The 17,983-nt window shown below is 39.1% G+C and overlaps 1 protein-coding gene across 1 annotated transcript in view; it reads left to right on the top strand.

Moving 5' to 3' along the window:
• Nucleotides 1-5,531: 5,531 nt before the first annotated feature.
• gsg1l (gsg1-like) overlaps nucleotides 5,532-17,983 on the top strand; it is a 37,734-nt gene continuing 25,282 nt past the window's right edge. The window contains exon 1 of the mRNA XM_034089845.2: nucleotides 5,532-5,978. Within this exon, the coding sequence (XP_033945736.2) occupies nucleotides 5,690-5,978 (289 nt within the window). The 5' untranslated portion in view covers nucleotides 5,532-5,689. The remainder of the gene's footprint in view (nucleotides 5,979-17,983) is intronic.

The raw sequence follows: 17,983 nt of genomic DNA, 5'->3' as shown, positions 1-17,983 counted from the left end.
GTGTGTGTGCTTACGGAAAAAATACACACACAATCAAGCACACTTACGCTCTCATACACACACTCGACAACTTTCATCCGATCATTCCCTCATCCAAGTAGAAATCTAATACGTACTCGATGCTACTAGCTTAAAAGGAGTTAGCCTAATTCCCATGTGATGAAAGAATCCTGTGAAAAATAAGCTGATGATAAACATTATTAGAGGAACAGCTAACAACTGATTTCAGAATCATAACTCATCCAATGGTGATCCTCGGGGGGCACGGGGTACTATGCCCTCGTAATATTAAACACGGATCCCCGTTTTAAAAAACGTTGGGTAAAAATAAGTGAGCAAACTTGAAGGGCTTTTTCTCAAAATCATGTCTTGGTAGAATCTCCTAAATTGTAGCTCAAAATGTGTTCCGGGATCGATCGACATGGCAGGATATCGAAAATGTTCAACAATTATATAAAACAATTTTTTTACAACTCACATTTATCTCAAGGATACTGTCAGTGAAATGATTGTAAGTATGTCAATTTTCAATATTTAAAATCAACGTATGGAGGGAAAAAGGACGGGAATGGAGGGCAGAAATAAAAAGGCAATTCAAATAAATGAAAAAGACTAAATGACATAGTAGCAGCAAAATACCAAAACATATTTATATTATTTGTTACTCTCTAGCTCATACAGACAGTGAGTGCTGAAGACTGTAAACATGTATTTATCTGCTGCGCCTCTTGTGTAATAGAGAAATGTAATCAAACATAAGTTATAAGTTGAAACAGGAAGCCTGGATAAAGAAAATTACTGTTGATCTGTATTATGCAAGATGTTCAGGGGCCGTTGAGCCTGGATCAGCTCCAAGCATTTCCCAAACAATCACATACAGTTTTTACAATCTCACACCATTGATCTTAAGTTATTAACCAGAACAAGTGATCAACCTGAGTACTGATAAAGAAACACTGACAGTAGAGAAACATTTCAATCTCACAGGAATATGATTCTTTTTCTTTGTAATAAAAAACAGTTTGAATTAAAGTAAAAGGGAATCAAAGTTTCAAAAACAAGTCTGTTTATTGTGTTTCTACAGAAATACTATAGTGTTATCTCAGTTAGTAATAATAGAATCGGAATCACTTTATGTAAACTATATGAGGATGGATAATTTAAATATCTTTAAACGCTGTCATGGCATCCAACACGTACAGCGCATTAAGAAAGCAATGGACCAGGTTTCATGTTCTGTGTAAATGTCAAGCATTGACTTATTTATGATGACTAAGCTACTTAACTTAAGTAGATAACTTACGTGACAAACATACCAATATTAACCCTTATCATGATCTTTTCCCAAATCAAGTAATTCAGTTTGATTATCACAACCCATGGCAGGGCCAGACTGGGACAATAAGTCAGGCCGGGAATTATACACCCATTGTGCCATTTTGCTGGATTTATTTGTCAATATTTACAGCGTTGCTGCCCATAGTGATAGCCCTATAGTTTAAATCTACTACCCAAAAATAAACATAAGGACATGTGTTACTATTTAAAAAAATGTGCAAATGTATTTAGGAACCTATTCATGTGAACATATTTTAAGTGGGGATGGACCTCAAATCCTCTAGGGGGGTCCGGGGGCATGCAGTAAAACCTTCATAACACACAAGGGGACGGGTAATAACCGGAAAAACATGACATGGGACCTTTAATCAAATGTGTGGTGTTGATAATTGGCACGTTTTATTGCAGCTGAACTGAAGCAAAACTACTGAAGGTGAGGGTGCAGTGGAATTGTTTACCCTGTGTGGCTGTGGCATCACAGTTACGTAAAATGTATTGAAAGGGAATCAGTCTTATGGGCGGCTTGATATTGATTGTATATTGTGACTTTTCTGTATAATAACTCTACATAAACGATCAGCGTCTTGTAATAAATTGGATTGTGTTGTGTATTTGCAGCCTCACAGAGCAGAGCTGAACCGCTGACTCTGATTAAACACAGCACCCACTTCAGTTCACAGACTGCACTCAATTTAAACCAAGGTCGCTCTGAGCCGCTGATAGCTCTCAAATGTCAGCACAAAGTGAGTGTGTTCGTCTGTGTAACAGGTAGAAATGTGATACCTGAGAACAGTCAGGAGCAGCGAGTCTGTTCCTCAGGCAGCAAGTCCAGGTGTTGATCCCTACAGAAATCCTTTAATCGTCCCACAGCGGGTACAATTTACAGCGTTACGTCAATAAAAGTACAGATGAAATTAAATAAGAAAGGCAAGCACATGTGTAATACAGTTATGGTATATCTAGGGACAAATATACAACATACTGTATACAACACAATAATTAATTGGTGAAAAAACAGTTATATAATATGCTATAATAATACAATTAATTTAAATTTAAAAAGTACTATTTAAAAAGTACTTTTTAATACTTACCCATACATATTTATGATGCTATCTCTATACTATTACTGAAACAAGGATAACACATGAAGAATTAGGAATACTTTTTGTCACATGTCATACGGACCATTATACAACAAGGACATGATGCAGTGTGGTATTTCTACTTTGCCAGACAAAAAGAAACAAAAAGAATACCTGGACAATGTCCCCAGAAGAAAATGCTGCACAAAACAAAGCCTGTGAAGTAAACGGTGCTTGAGGGTTGTTGTTCCTGAGTGTGCACTTGAAGATAAGTTAGCTCTGGTGTGTTTTGCTGTTGTTGCCTGGGGTGTATCGTGTTTCGGCTGCAGCAGCACTGAGCTGTGTTCACTTGGACGTCATGATCTACGGGCTGATGCCGGGTTTTAATTCAGACGGCAAACAAAGCCGGGGCGAACCCACAGATGGTCTCATATATCCAATGGGAAATCTTGTCAGGGGCATCTATCCAACTACAGAGTACAACATATGTAGGTGTGTGTGTGTGTGTGTGTGTGTGTGTGTGTGTGTGTGTGTGTGTGTGTGTGTGTGTGTGTGTGTGTGTGTGTGTGTGTGTGTGTGTGTGTGTGTGTGTGTGTGTGTGTGTGTGTGTGTGTGTGTGTGTGTGTGTGTGTGTGTGTGTGTGTGTGTGTGTGTGTGTGTGTGTGTGTGTGTGTGTGTGTGTGTGTGTGTGTGTGTGTGGTGTGTGTGTGTGTGTGTGTGTGTGTGTGTGTGTGTGTGTGTGTGTGTGTGTGTGTGTGTGTGTGTGTGTGTGTGTGTGTGTGTGTGTGTGTGTGTGTGTTTTCAAGCCAGAAAGCGTTTTCTACTACAGGCTATGATGGAAGCAAGGTGTTACGTGTAAAGAACATGTTGGTTTCATGATCACAAAACATAACCAGAAATATACCAACATTAACAAAATTAAGAGTGTCCTATTTGGATTTGTGTCATTAAATTAGTTAGTGTTGTTACATTCTGGATAATAAAATGAAAAAGAAAGCAATCCAAAGGCAGCTCAAATTGTTGGAATCACAAAGCCATAATTTGACCGATTGAAGGAGGCTTGAAATCATACCAATATACCATTCATCAGTTTTTATGATATTTAAATATATATATATATATGTATTGTAATTTTCGTAATTTGTCCTACAAACGTCCAGCATTATGTGCACATTTCCGGTAGTTACGTTTAAAATGAAACCTTCTTCTTCATAAGAAACATCTCGTGGAATTTAGTCAACAAAAGGACTGAATAAATATATACCTACAGATGAGGCGAGGCAAGTAAGTTAACATTTGGGTTTAGGTTATGTCATTTCTGTAGATTATTCCTGCTTTTAGCAATTTTGGTGAGATGCTAAACATTTACTTGAACTGTGCGATGACAATGATGTGATTGAATCTTGAATGTTAAATTACCTGTGGAAAAGACCAAAACCCTTAGAAATGTTGTGATATAGAGAATAAAATATTCCCTGATACTAAAATATATCAGTTTCTTTACCTGAAGTCAAAGACTGGACTCCCAGTGTTTCAAATGCTGTCACTGTTAACCAGAAAGGAGGGCTGCAGTCATTATACTTTTATATACGTGTTAATATGTGAACTGCTCAGTGCGACTGCAGATAAATCCAACGGCATTATCACATATTTATCAACGCACCGTTTTCTTCTCTTTTTATTGACCCTTCTGAAGTGCTTTGTCACACACACACACACACACACACACACACACACACACACACACACACACACACACACACACAGGCTGACTGTATTGATCTGGAGGTAGGAGCAATAAAATGAGGGGTGATAGATGGATGTGGTGGGCGGCTCGGCCTTGTTGCTGGTGATGTTCATGCCTGGAGAAGTGAGCTTTCATTTGGCAGAGATCGATAAAGAGGGATGGCTAGTTTCTACATGTTCTTGCAACACGTCACAGCTGGAAAAACTAATTAAGGAGGGGTGTGTTCAGGTAGGTTGGCTCTTCTCAGATGGGCTGCAACGATCTCATAATATTATAAACAGTTTAATTACCAGGTAGGTTGACACGTATGAGGAATTTGACTTGATGTCATGGTGCAGGAGAATATTCTGTATTTATCACATTAAACCACAACACGGAGTTGAGAGGCTTGGGCAGTACATTTTAGGATCACCTATGCGCTGGATTACCTCTTAGACAGGAGTTTTTGCACCAACTGTGCATACCTGAACTCTCATTACATTAATCTCTGTTTTCTGGTGTTCCCCAAGGCTCCAGACTGGATCCTATGCCTTTTGCATCTTCTCCAGCTTTATTTTTTTAAAGATATCGCCTGCTGTTGTTATGCTGATCAACTGTACAATAGTTTTAGCCCAACAATTTGCAAAACATTTTGTTTTACAGATGTGCCCTACAATACAAATGTTGGTAAATCATTTTTAACAGCTTAATACTGACAAAACACTTTTATTTCTGCTCCAGCTTTAAACTGAAGGGGTTGATCCTGTAGCAGCCCTTTTCGTTGAATCTTCAAGCAAATGTTTGAGTATTGATAGCATTGTAACACGTTTTTAAATGTGAGCGATGCACATGTGGCTTTGGAAAACATTATTTTGTTTGTTATGTAACCTAAAGGGTTAGCTAAATATCCTGCTTGGCTTATAAAAAATCTGAAGGTGACATTTCACATGTATTTCTAAGCATTATTTAACTATGTCAAAGCACTGAAAAAGGTGCGAAAATAAAGTTATTGTTGTTATAATACGTTGGCAATAAAATAAAATGTAAGCTTCTTATAAGAGAAGATTTGCTGCTTTTATTTTGTATATGACAATACATTCATTATCCTGATTGTCTGATAAAACCTGAAGGTGACTTCCTGTGATAAAACATTTATGATTATTTTCCAGTATTTTGTGAAAGAATCATAGAGCATCTCCCCATAAAAAACAGTCCGGTCACAGCGATGACGCACGAGGAGGGAGAGAGAGGGGAGAGAAAGGGGGGGGGGGGGGGCAGAGAGACGTTTCCTCAGTGTGCCTCCTTGTTGAGAGTTGTTGAGACGGGGACGCTGGGAGTTGAGGGATGTAATGCTGAAGTAAATGGCAGGTTTATAACGGTTTTCTCTCGTGCAGTTTGCACCACCTGTCACTTCTCCGCGAGGACAAACTAACACAAAGAGGAGCAAAGAGGCAGACGCGCGTAATTCCTCTGTGTGTCTTTCCCGCGTCATGCCTCTCATCCTCTGACCAACAACCTCTTTGGATGAACTTTGTTTATCATGAAGACCACGCGGAAATGTCGCGCGCTGTTGTCCGTGGGTCTGAACCTCGTGGCTCTGTTTTTCTCCACCACTGCCTTCATCACCACGTACTGGTGCGAGGGCACCCAGCGCGTGCCAAAGCCCAACTGCAGCAAGCAGCGGCGCCACAACTGCATCGACTACGGTGTTAACGAGACGGACAAGAACAAGGTGCACTACAGCTGGGAGACCGGGGACGACCGCTTCCTCTTCCGCCGCTTCCACACCGGCATCTGGTACTCCTGCGAGGAGAACATCAACGAGGCAGGTGGGTCCATACCGGAAAATCAAACCAGTTTAGGAATTAATTTGCACTTTAAGGTAGCACATAGCACAACAAAACATAAAACACTCTTGAAAAGAACAAATGAAATGGTTTCAATTACAATTATTGCTGGTTCTCAAAATAAGAAGATTGTGCTTTTCTTTAACTAATATTAGGCTAAATAAGCTTTTTGATTGTTGGTATGATTGGTGGAAAATGTACTTGGATACTTTACTCAAGTAAAAGCAGTAAAGTATAAAACAACTATTACAAGAAAGTTCTGAGTTAAAATTTGGAAGTAAGTAAACAATAACAAGTTTAAGTATAGAAAATAAAAGTATTCAGTAGCCTATTCAATTGTCTCTTGAAAATGCTGTAATATTAAATATTACACTATTTTTCATAAAGGAGTGTTTGAACTTGTAATTGGCTAAGGTGGAGCATATTTTGTATACTTCAAATACTGGGTAAGTTAGTACAATATATAAAAACATGACATTTAATTCAACCACCACAAATTACAAATAAAGTCAAAATTACAATATTTCCATCTGAGATGTCGTGGAGTAAAAGAAATGTTAATACTCAAGTAAAGTACCAACATGTATACTTAAGTACAGTATACTCCAGTAAATGTACTTTGTTACTTTCCACCACTAGTTAGTATGCCATAACTACACGATTTCAAAATGTGACATTTGACTTTGGGAAATCTAGAAAATAATCCTCAGGTTAGTCAAAAGTGAAAATATATATTTTTAAATTGCAGCAAAACTATAAACATGACATCATCTTCAAAACCACATTCAAAAAGGCTCAGTAGTCATTAATATATTGGCTGTTTGGTGTGGAGCCGCAATTATTTGACAGTTCATATAATGATTAGTTGATTTGAACATCAAAGTCAAGTCATCTCACTATTTTGTATTTTTTCCGAGGTGGAACAAGTACTCAGAGCTTTCACTTAAGTAAATATATTCAACTACAGTGTAGAAATACTCTGTTACAAGTCAAAGTGTTGCATGCATTTTTTTACTTAGGTAATAGGACCAAAGTATTCGCATCAACATACACTTTAAGTACCAAAACTAAACTAACTTTAGTTACAAGTAATTATATTGCTGGGTATCTTAGTCCATAATAGCACATCACAATTGATTCCTTCATTTATATGTTTTATTAATGTTATGAACTTAAAATAAGTAAACTAGTTACTAATGTGAAATAAATATAGAGGAGTAAAAAGTACAACAATTGCTTCCAAAATGTAGTTGAGAAAAGTATTACGTATTGGGAATGGAACATTTCAATACATTCCAAGTACTTGTACTTAAGTGCACTACTTAAAAATGTACTTAGTTACTTAAACAAAATATTTAGGACTTGGATTATAATTCAGTGAAACAACCAATTTGAAGATGTCATGTTGGGCTCTGTTAAATAAGGTAGGTTTAACTTTTTTCCGACATTTACAGAAGCAACAAGACTTTATCGAAAAAACAATGGGCAGATTAGTCATTATAGAAAATAATTAGCATTTGGTAAACTAGTTTTTTTTTGGTGAAATCATGAATAAACAGCTCTGCAGATATCTTGCATTTGACTTTCGACAAGTCGTCATTTAATTGGCAAATGCATCTATCACATTCGAGGCAGCGTTACGTAAATTATCCATAAAAGGTTATTCGTAATAGTCAGAATTGTGTAATCTGTACGCCTGTTGTCTGCGATAGAGAGGTGTCATAGTTAGCTCTCGTGGTGTCTAAAAGAAGGTTACTAGATATGTATACAGTGTGCGAAAAAGTACACGTCCCACCGTCCGGGACGTGTTATTTACAATATCGGACAAGTAGATCTTTCAATTGACTTGTCCGGCGGACAAGTGACGTTTTTCGCCCCGATTTATTGACAAATTATTGATACATTCAGTTTACAAAAGGCAGAACTCATTCGCAAATTGTACGTGTCCGACATTGTTCGTTTAGAAGTGTTAGTTTCGGTTCTGCTTGTCGATTCATAAGGAAATGCATCTCGCCGCTTTCTGTACAGTTAGACGGGGACGGGGTGGGAAGTGTAGCACAGTGGCAGGGCTGGGAAGCAAAACTCTGTTCCGAGTAAGAACAAATAACAATTGTCCGGTAGCGGGATTAATAAGAGTTGTGAGGACAGGAGGCGAGGCCGAGCCCCGGACCGCAGCTCTCTCTATGCTCCGTATCAGCTGATCGCTGCTCGGTGCCGCTCAGCGTCTCTCTCTCTCTCTTTCTACACACAGCGCATCCGCTGCCTGTTTAACAGCCTCATCTTTGTCAAACTTTCTTGTGTTCTTTCTCTAACACGTAATGAAGGTTATTAAGCGTTTTAGCTCCTGTGTTGTTAATATTGACCGCCATTTCCTTTATGAAGTGAAGCAGCCTCCCTGTCTGTGTCCTCGCGCTGTCCTCACATCCCCGGACCCCCAGACTCGGAGGAGCACACGGATGTCAGTATTATTTATGAAGCAGGGTATAGAAAGTACATTATTGAAATGCTATTTATACTATTTATTAACTTTTACAAACAGTGAGTAGCTGGGCAGCTGCAGCATGTGTATTGCAGGACATGTGTAAGCGTGCAAGTGTCTTTGAGTTGTAGAAAAGCTCTAGGCCTATAGGCTATAAATATAATAATAATAATAATAACTTTATTTGTATAGCACCTTTCATACAGGGGATTGCAGTTCAAAGTGCTTTACATCAGTAAAAAATAAGACATAACATCTGTGTAAAACAAGCAGCAAGAGCAAAGCATAAAGTGGGATAAAATAATTAAAAATAAAAACATGGGGAATAAAACAGAGAAATAGTGCAATGTCAATCACAGAGAATAAGTGCAGTATAATATTGTAAAATCAGTAAAATGCTTTGGTAAAGAGATAGGTTTTAAGCTGCCTTTTAAAAATGCCTAATGTATTGGCTTCCCTAATATTGTTGGGTAACATGTTCCACAGTTTTGGGGCGTAGTTTACAAAGGCTGCATCACCGATCTTCTTAGGACTCTTTCTGGTGACCTCTAATGGACCTGCATCTGATGATCGCAGTGTTCTGGCAGGTGTGTAGTTCATTAGAGAGTCAGCAATGTAGCTGGGTCCTTGTCCATTTAGAGCTTTGTATATGAGGAGAAGCACCTTCAAATCAATTCTAAAAGTTACAGGAAGCCAGTGTAGAGTAGCTAAGACAGGACTAACGTGTTCCCTCCTTTTGGTATTCGTTAGTAGTCTAGCTGCAGAGTGTTGAATGAGCTGGAGTCTTTGTACATTCTCAAACTGCACCACTTGGAACTAACTAAACAATGCAGAGATTGTTTTTATATAATTGTATTCAATAACCGTAAGAAATTAAACAGTATGAAGTGATTTGTAAATAGGAATACAGATGTGACTTAATGTTTTCATAAATATATTTTTCTCCCAGTTTGTCATGGGACTGATTTACCCTCTCAAAGAACCGGAACCGAGAACCGAAAATAACCAGAATCGAAAAGCAGAACCGCAATCGTTAAAATCCAAACGATACCCAACCCTATGTGTGATGCAGTAAAATCTCACTTCTCACTTACGTTAGCGGTGTCGTAAAAACCGTGGGAAAATGTAAAAAATACGATGACGAAGAAGAAGATTCCAGTGGCCCCAATTTTTGTCCATTCTGGACAAGTGAAAAATGTATTCGGACAAGTACATTTCCAAACTCACTTGTCCATGGACAAGTACTCTCTAAAAACTTTTTCTCACACTGAATATATACATATATATATATATATATATAAATATGGGTAGGTGTTCCCCTGCACTGAGAAGATGGTCTGCAGGAACACCCAGAAGCTCCACCATGCATCGCAACTGTTTATAAAACACATAATCACATCAAAATAAGAAACAAGATGCTACTTAATTCTCTCAGTCAAAACTTAAAGGTCACCTATTGTGAAAAATCCACTTTTTCAAATATTTTATACATAAACATGTGTCCCCTCTGTGTAAAGAGATTCTGAAAGTTTCAGGAACAAAGATTCACTCACTTTTTGTTCTGATCCATTTCTATAAAAACCAGATTTTGGACACTTTATGATGTCATAACGTTTTTTTTGGCTTAATTAGCCAATAACCAACCAAGGTAAAAAGAAAAGATCATGATGTTATTATTTAAGATTCATTGTTTCCGAGGAAGTGGCATTGTTTCATGACGCACCTAAAGGCAGCATGTTGAGCAACAATATTAGCTTCTAAAATGCAGTGGAGTAGAAGTATAAAGTAGCATACAATAAAAATACTCAAGTAAAGTACCCCAACATTGTACTTAAGTACAGTACTTGAGTAAATGTACTTCACTACATTACACCAATGCTTTTCACAGACTGGATACATTACATTACATTGCATTTAGCTGAAACTTTTATCCAAAGCGACTTACAATAAGTACATTCGACCAAGAAGATACAAACTTGAAGAAAACAGAATCATATAAGTACATTAGGTTTCATAGAGCTAAACATTTCAAGTGCTACTCAACTGGCTTTAGATAAGCCAGTCCTATGTTAGTATGTAAGTACTTTGATAGCATATAAGTGCTTAGTTAGTATATGAGTACTTTGTTAGTATATAAGTGCTTAGTTAGTATATAAGTGCTTTTTTTTTCTCAAAGTGGAGTCGAAAGAGATGAGTTTTCAGTCTGCGCCGGAAGGTGTGTAAGCTTTCTGCTGTCCTGATGTCAATGGGGAGCTCATTCCACCATTTTGGAGCCAGGATAGCAAACCCACGTGTTTTTGCTGATGGGAACTTGGGTCCCCCTCGCACGGCCTCGCAGCGAGGGTGCAGCGAGCCGGTTGGCTGATGCAGAGCGGAGTGCACGTGCTGGGGTGTATGGTTTAACCATGTCCTGGATGTAGGAAGGGCCAGAACTATTCACAGCATGGTACGCAAATACTAGTGTCTTGAAGTGGATTCTAGCAGTTACTGGAAGCCAGTGAAGTGAGCGGTGGAGCAAGTGGTGTGGGAACATTTAGGAAGGTTGAAGACCAGATGAGATGGTTCTAATTAAGCAATCATACACGAGAGGCCGTTCTTGAACGTCATTATTGGTACGACAGTACTGCGGCAGGACCGAGGCGCTTGTGATTCTATTACACAAACTATCATTGTAATCAACAATATCGTAAAATAATTTCATAATGTGGGCTAATTTGCTCCCAAACCTACGCTATCTGCTTGAGTTAATCTCCGTCAGAAAGTAGTTCCAAGAAAGTAGTTCCCATGGTAACGATAGCCGATCAATCGAACACTCCTGCTACCCCGCTTACAGTTATTGATATAATTATAGTAAATAATATATTATTAACCAATTTATTGAAAACATTTTATTGAAAACAATTCTTGAATTAGGCTATTTAAATATCTGAGTAATCACTGTGTGGGATTAGCGGAACAAATCAAATCAGGCTGTCCATGGTGCTGAAACATTTTGGGTTCAGAATGAAGGTGGATGTTCATGCTGCCATTAAAAGTGCAATTCTTGAAACAGCTCTCCATGAGCGAAGTAAGCTGTTCAGCTCCGGTTTGGACACTGTTCCGAAATCCACCATTTTCTCCTGGGTTTTTAAGAACGCTTTGAGACATTTGACAGCCCAGGTTGTTGACGCCAATGTACTCTTTTCGTTGCGACTTTTTCCAACGCACTCAACTCGTCAGTTGAAACAGCCGCAAATCTTTCGTTGGTTTTGTGGTCTGTGTCCATGTCCAACCATTCATCAATACTGAGGCCCCCCAACAAATCAAAATTAACTTTCAAATCTGACATTTTGTAGCTACCGATTTCCGAGACAATGTATAACAGTGTAACGGCTGTGTGTCGCTAAACGTCGCTATGGAAACCACACGATGTAGGCTCATGGAAGTAGTTTCGGTAGGCTAGTGGCGTGTGTAGGCCACTGGATACTTTGTGATTAGGCACGTTCTATTTGATCGTTGTTTGATCGTGGAATCGAACACGCCTATTGACCAATCAGAGAGCTTGCTCAAACCTATGTGTTATAGAATGCTGCATTCTCAAATGGGATGTCATGATGCCACAAAGTTTAAAAACGTAACTAAACTTGTAAATAGTCACTCTGGGTGCCGGAGCGCTCTCTGGCACAAACCGTGCCATTCTTAAACTCTGTTCATGTCGTTCAGATATTCAGAGCAGCTCACTGACAGAGCATGGTGTGCTTGTGGAAGTTTTTGGCATATTGTTTATTAAATTGTTGAGCTATTTTCTTTAACTCAATTATCAGCCTCACGTGGGTAAACATAAATAATAATAGAAATAATAAAAAAACTACTCTCTTTTAAGACAATAAAACAGTAGAACATTTGGCAGTGATTCACTTGAGAGTATTTTGTTATCTGTCTCTACTCCGATGTTAACTACAGTGATGTTAGAGTGTATCAGAGCAGTTGCAGGCAGCGTCTAATCACTAATTGATAATCAATAGGGGGGCATGATGGCCGGTAACAATAACTTCCGGTTCAGACGTGGTGCGAGGCAATGTCAAGTAAGAGACTAGTGGTTTATCTTTGGCCTTCACTCAACTTGATGACCCTTGATACAAGTTGTTTAATCTGTGTGAAGGGTCTTAAGGGTTAAATTAAAAAAGATTGTCACGCTGCCTCTTCAGCAGGCTTACTAAATTACATCACGCTCTCTGGCATGCAGGGCGCAGAGACTGGTAAGCAGCTCAGCTCCATAATGTTTTAACAAGAGCAATGAGAGCACAGTCTGACAGGGTTAGTCTTCAGGAAGTTCACTTTTACACCAAACTGAGCTTTTTTTCAACTATATTTAACTTTGAATACTGATTTAATTAAATGTGGAAATTGTTGAGTTTGTGAAGTATTTTCAGTTTCTTATTGTTTTCTTTATGTTTTGCAGAATGATTGCAATTAAATTAAAAGTGTTTCAACCGGATGAAATGAAAAGTCATCCATGCTGGACTGTGATTGGTTGACAGCAGCTAAACAAGTTCAATCTGGTAACTGGTTGCATTTCATTTCACAGGTTGTAAACTAACTGGATTTTATGTACAGAGGATCCAGTTGCAAATACTGTCTAATGGGTAGAATCAGAGTTGTCCCCAGGTCTCCAAAAATCTACCTTAAGCTGCATTCACATGATACACGATTTGCTCGCTGCGAGGTTGGATGCAGAGCCTTGAGGTAAAACGTTTTGTTTGTATGGTTACATCTCCTGCTAGCTTGCACCAATACATACAGATGTATTCTGATTGGTTGCGTGTCGAAAGTAAAAGAAGGTCAAAGTTGACATAATTTGAACTATGCATCCAAGTATTAAAAACTGTAACATCAAACAATATAGCACTATACTCTTTGTGCAATCCAATACAAATTATAACAATTGCCTATCACAGAAAAGATAATATGCGTACAGTGTTTTTGAGAATCAATAGAATATCAAAAAACATAATATCTAAATACACAAGTTCATCCATATTTTCTTACACCACCGGATAGGATTGTATACAACTCTAACATTTTGACCCACACAAGACTGGCTCATCTTGACCCAAAAACCCAGAGTCCTGTCGGGTTCTTTGGATTTGAAAAGAGTTGGGAACTCGACTGATTTGACCCATTACAGTGTGTTTTCAGGTGTTGGGGATTACACCTGCATATGTTAAATACAGGAAGAAAGAAAGAAGTAAGGCTTGTGTGTGTCCAGAAGGAAGCTTTGTGAAGTCTACTGTAGAGGTGTGAATTTAAGAAGAAGTGAGACTACTGTAGCTGATACTACAGTAGCATAAAATAGCATAATCTCTGACTTAACTGGCAGCAGTTGAGTTGCATTTTGGGTAATGTTGGTGCTAGATTCTGACCAAGGAAGAAGATGATTACTCTTGTTCTTCTGCATTGATTTAGATCTTTTTTTATAAAAATTGTCCATTGTGAGTCCAACAATGTTATAGAAGACCTGTAAATGCTATAAGGCAAAAGAAAGTCAATGTTATTGCATATCTTTTTGAAGTAATACTACAGTTTGGAAATACACAATTTTAGGTGAAATGTATGCTGCCCTAATAAAATGATTTGCATCTAAATATACAAGAAATCGCCAAGAGTAAAATCACTCATAATTCAGAAAATATATTATTCAATTCAATCATAGATCTTTGGTGAAGACATGGTGAACCTCCCGGTGCAATCCTTGTTTTTCCATACAGTCCCAAAGCTCTCCTAGATATATCCTGGTGCAGCCATGTTTCCAAGGCCGGATTAGTACCTCCAGGGGCCCCTGGGCACTGAGCGCTCATGCCCCCCCCCCCCCCCCCAACCAGTGGCGGACTAGGGGGAAAAAGTTGCCCGGGGATTAATTGACAGACAGGCCCACTTAATGCGCGGTATCGTATTGTATTTTTTTTCAAATCCGAGCAGCCCTCCGGCCCACGTACAGCACCGGCCCACCGGGAAAACTCCCGGTATTCCCGATGGCCAGTCTGCCCCAAACCCAAACCCACGTACCAACAAGTAACACCACACCTACCCATGTCAATGTCAATGTCAATCTGGCATGTCAAATCGCACACCTATTTGTCAAAAGCAGGGACGCAGCCACATAGTTCAACCAAAGTAGGTCTAGCCTTTTGCCCTTTTAGTAAAAAATCACAAGACAAAGATACGATGGATAAGATCTCAAGACAGTGTATGGCTCAAGAAGACCTAGGTAATATCACTCAAAATCTCAGAGCAGCACCCCACTTAATGCCAAAATATGATTGGCTGGCTGTGCAAGTACACAAGGAGTTATATTAGTCACAAACATTGAGAGTTACAACACTAAAATATGTAGTGAAATTGTGTGGTTGCTCAACTAAGTGATCAGTATATGTGATGGAAGATAGTGTGTGTGTGTGTGTGTGTGTGTGTGTGTGTGTGTGTGTGTGTGTGTGTGTGTGTGTGTGTGTGTGTGTGTGTGTGTGTGTGTGTGTGTGTGTGTGTGTGTGTGTGTGTGTGTGTGTGTGTGTGTGTGTGTGTGTGTGTGTGTGTGTGTGTGGTGTGTGTGTGTGTGTGCGTGCGTGTGTGTGTGTGTGTATATATGTGAGAGGGAGAGTGAGTTTGAGTGTGTGTGTGTGAGAGAGAGAGCGAGAGAATGAGTGTGTGTGAGAGACAGTGGATCTTACCTTTTAGAAGTGTTTCTTCCTTGCCTTTCTCTTTGAGAAGTCTGTGATTAGGTCATCAAAATCCAAGGCTCAAGGCTAACATTGCTCACTAGCTCAACAACATCCTCCGTGACCGCCGCCACCGTTCCTTGTGGTTGCTGGCCTATTTCGTCACTTTTAAGCCACCGTTCCTTGTGGTTGCTAGCCTATTTCGTCACTTTTAAGTTAAAAAAAAAAAAAAATAATAATTAAAATGTTTTTATCTTGTCACTTGAGGGCCCTCTTTGCTCAAGGGCCCCTGGGCACTTGCCCAAGTTGCCCATATGGTTAATCCGGCCTTGCATGTTTCCGTCAAACACACATTAAACTGCACTCCAGTTATTCCTTCTGACTCTTAGCTAACGCTGTTAGCGTATCCATTTCATTAGCCAGTTATTTTACGTTGCCCCATGATGAGAGGGAGGAGACATACATATATCTCCTTTTCTCCATAAATCTGACCCAGCTCTCCTCCTTTGTCTCTTCGGTTTACCACTACATCCTCTGTGTCCTTCTCCAGATTTCACTGACAGTTATTCTGACCACCATGCTAGCCGGCATTGGCACCATAGCTTCTCTCTGCGCATCAGTGTGAATCCACATAACAGCAGCTGAATGGCAAAATAAATAAATAATAACTCTACAAGAAAGTTTTGAGAGAGCATTTTGAATCTGCAAGTTTTTCAGAAATGTAGTCGAAAGCACAATATTTGTCTCTGAATGGTACTAGAATAGAAATATACAGAAACAGAAAACGGAAATACTTAAAATAATTGAATAAATGTTACCTTCTACCTTAGTTTGCGTGTAAATAAACGACATGGCAAAGAGTAAACTTGTCATAAAAGTGTGTCTCTCCGTGCGATCTGCACCTGATCTGGCTGAACAATGCAGACACTACTGTAGAAGTAATGCTACATTAGCCGTTGTTTCACCAGACCATTCATACTCATTACAGCTGCAATTAGCCCCGTATGACATCGGATCACTGATTAAACTGACTGCGGAGCTGCAGGGCGAGGGAAGAATGTGTCGTAAAAGAAAAAGGTACTAGAGAGAGAAATGGGAATCCACCTGAAGCCTCTTTAAAGCAAATCTATTTCAGTTCAGCCTGATGGATTCACAGTGTGATAACAGGGATTTCTTGGGATAATTGACATATTATAGGGTAATTTGCCTCCTATGTGCAGTGGGAAAGCGTAGGAATACTGATTGTTCTGTAAGTTAGTGCTGTCGTCAGGTCACAGACAGGCCCGCTCATTCTTTAATTACATTTTAGATTCATGTCCTAATCAGACGCCATGCTGCTCACCTTAACACACACTTTCTCTGCAACTCACCAAGTCCCTCTCGAGTTTTAACCTTGGAAAGATTCATTATAACACTTCAGATAAGTTTCTGGCCAGTATACGTCAAATACAGCATTCTGCATTTATAACAGGGGAGTCATGGATCAACTTTTAGCTAGGGTCATTGACATGTTAACTTTAATTTAGGTAGAGTTGGGGAACTGTTGGACCGGTAGGAGGACTCAAATGAAAAGCATTCAAATAGTTAAAGGTGGTTTAATGGATAACATGGATTCAGACAAACATCAGCAATGTTTGTTTCTCAGTCAGGCAAAAACATACAGTCCTGAAAAGGCAAGTGACTCTACTTGTTGCAAACAGAAGTCTGATTGCATAGAAGTCTATAAGAAAATGAACCTACTTTTAACTTGAGGTAACATTCACCTTATGAGTTAATGGTCTCAATCACTAGTTGCAAGTCTCCGAGTCTTACAGCAGGAGGTTCATTCTGTAAATGCAGTGCATGCTTTAAGGAGTACATTGTGATTGATTGATTAACCCATAGTGTTTTTAGTGCAGTGGAATTGTTTATGTTGAAAAGTGTAACGTTACAGTTGCCTGAAAATGTCTCTTTCAGACATTTGGATTGAGGTTCAGTTTTCCTCTGTCGTGTCACTCGAAGATTCAAACACTCCAGAAACAATTGGTGACCTCAAAATGACCCACTTCCTATTTAGAGTATATGTTTTCAAAGTCCAGGACGCTTCCTTGCTAGGAATCAGTTTAACAATAGTATTCTAGCTATAATAATTTAAGCAACCCTTAAACCCCTTTATTTCCAGTTAAAAGCACGTTTCTCCAGATGATATAAAATATATGTGATAAACTGAAAAATGAAGTGTTCTTTTGTGTGTTCATAACATTTCCTACATCTTTATTAAGTTTTGAAAAAGCCTTTCGGAACAGCTAGGAAAACCATCATCACAAAGCTGATGGAGATAGAGATGAATCAATACTTTTACTTTTTAAGTATTTCAGGTGTTGAATTTGCTAATAATATGTTTAATTAAATAATGTTTTGAATGCAGGACTTTGACTTGTTTTCATATGTTTCATGTATGTAACTGGTCTGTTCTATTTTGCAGCACTTTTCATGGATTAAAGTTGCACTCCAGGTCTGATTTTGACTCGGTATCCAGGAGACTAACTGAGTGTCTTCATCTGTTGTTCGTGCTTCAGTGTGTGTGTGTGTAGCAGTGTGTATGTCGGTGTGCATGCCAGTGTGTAGCAGTATCCAGGCTGGTAATGGATGTCCCTGCCTGCTGCCGGTGACTATGCAGAGGCTGAGTTATGGCTCGTGTTGCAGCCGCTGATCTGTGACCTGAGCTCCTATCAACTCTGCATCCAAATCCAACATGAGACTGCCTTATGCAAAGATACTCTCAGAATAATATTGTACTATTGAGTTCAACTGTTGACTGTGTTGCAGGCGTGGAT

Source organism: Pseudochaenichthys georgianus, chromosome 8, assembly GCF_902827115.2.
Source record: "Pseudochaenichthys georgianus chromosome 8, fPseGeo1.2, whole genome shotgun sequence".
NCBI lineage: Eukaryota > Metazoa > Chordata > Actinopteri > Perciformes > Channichthyidae > Pseudochaenichthys > Pseudochaenichthys georgianus.
This window is presented reverse-complemented; position numbering and strand designations above follow the sequence as displayed.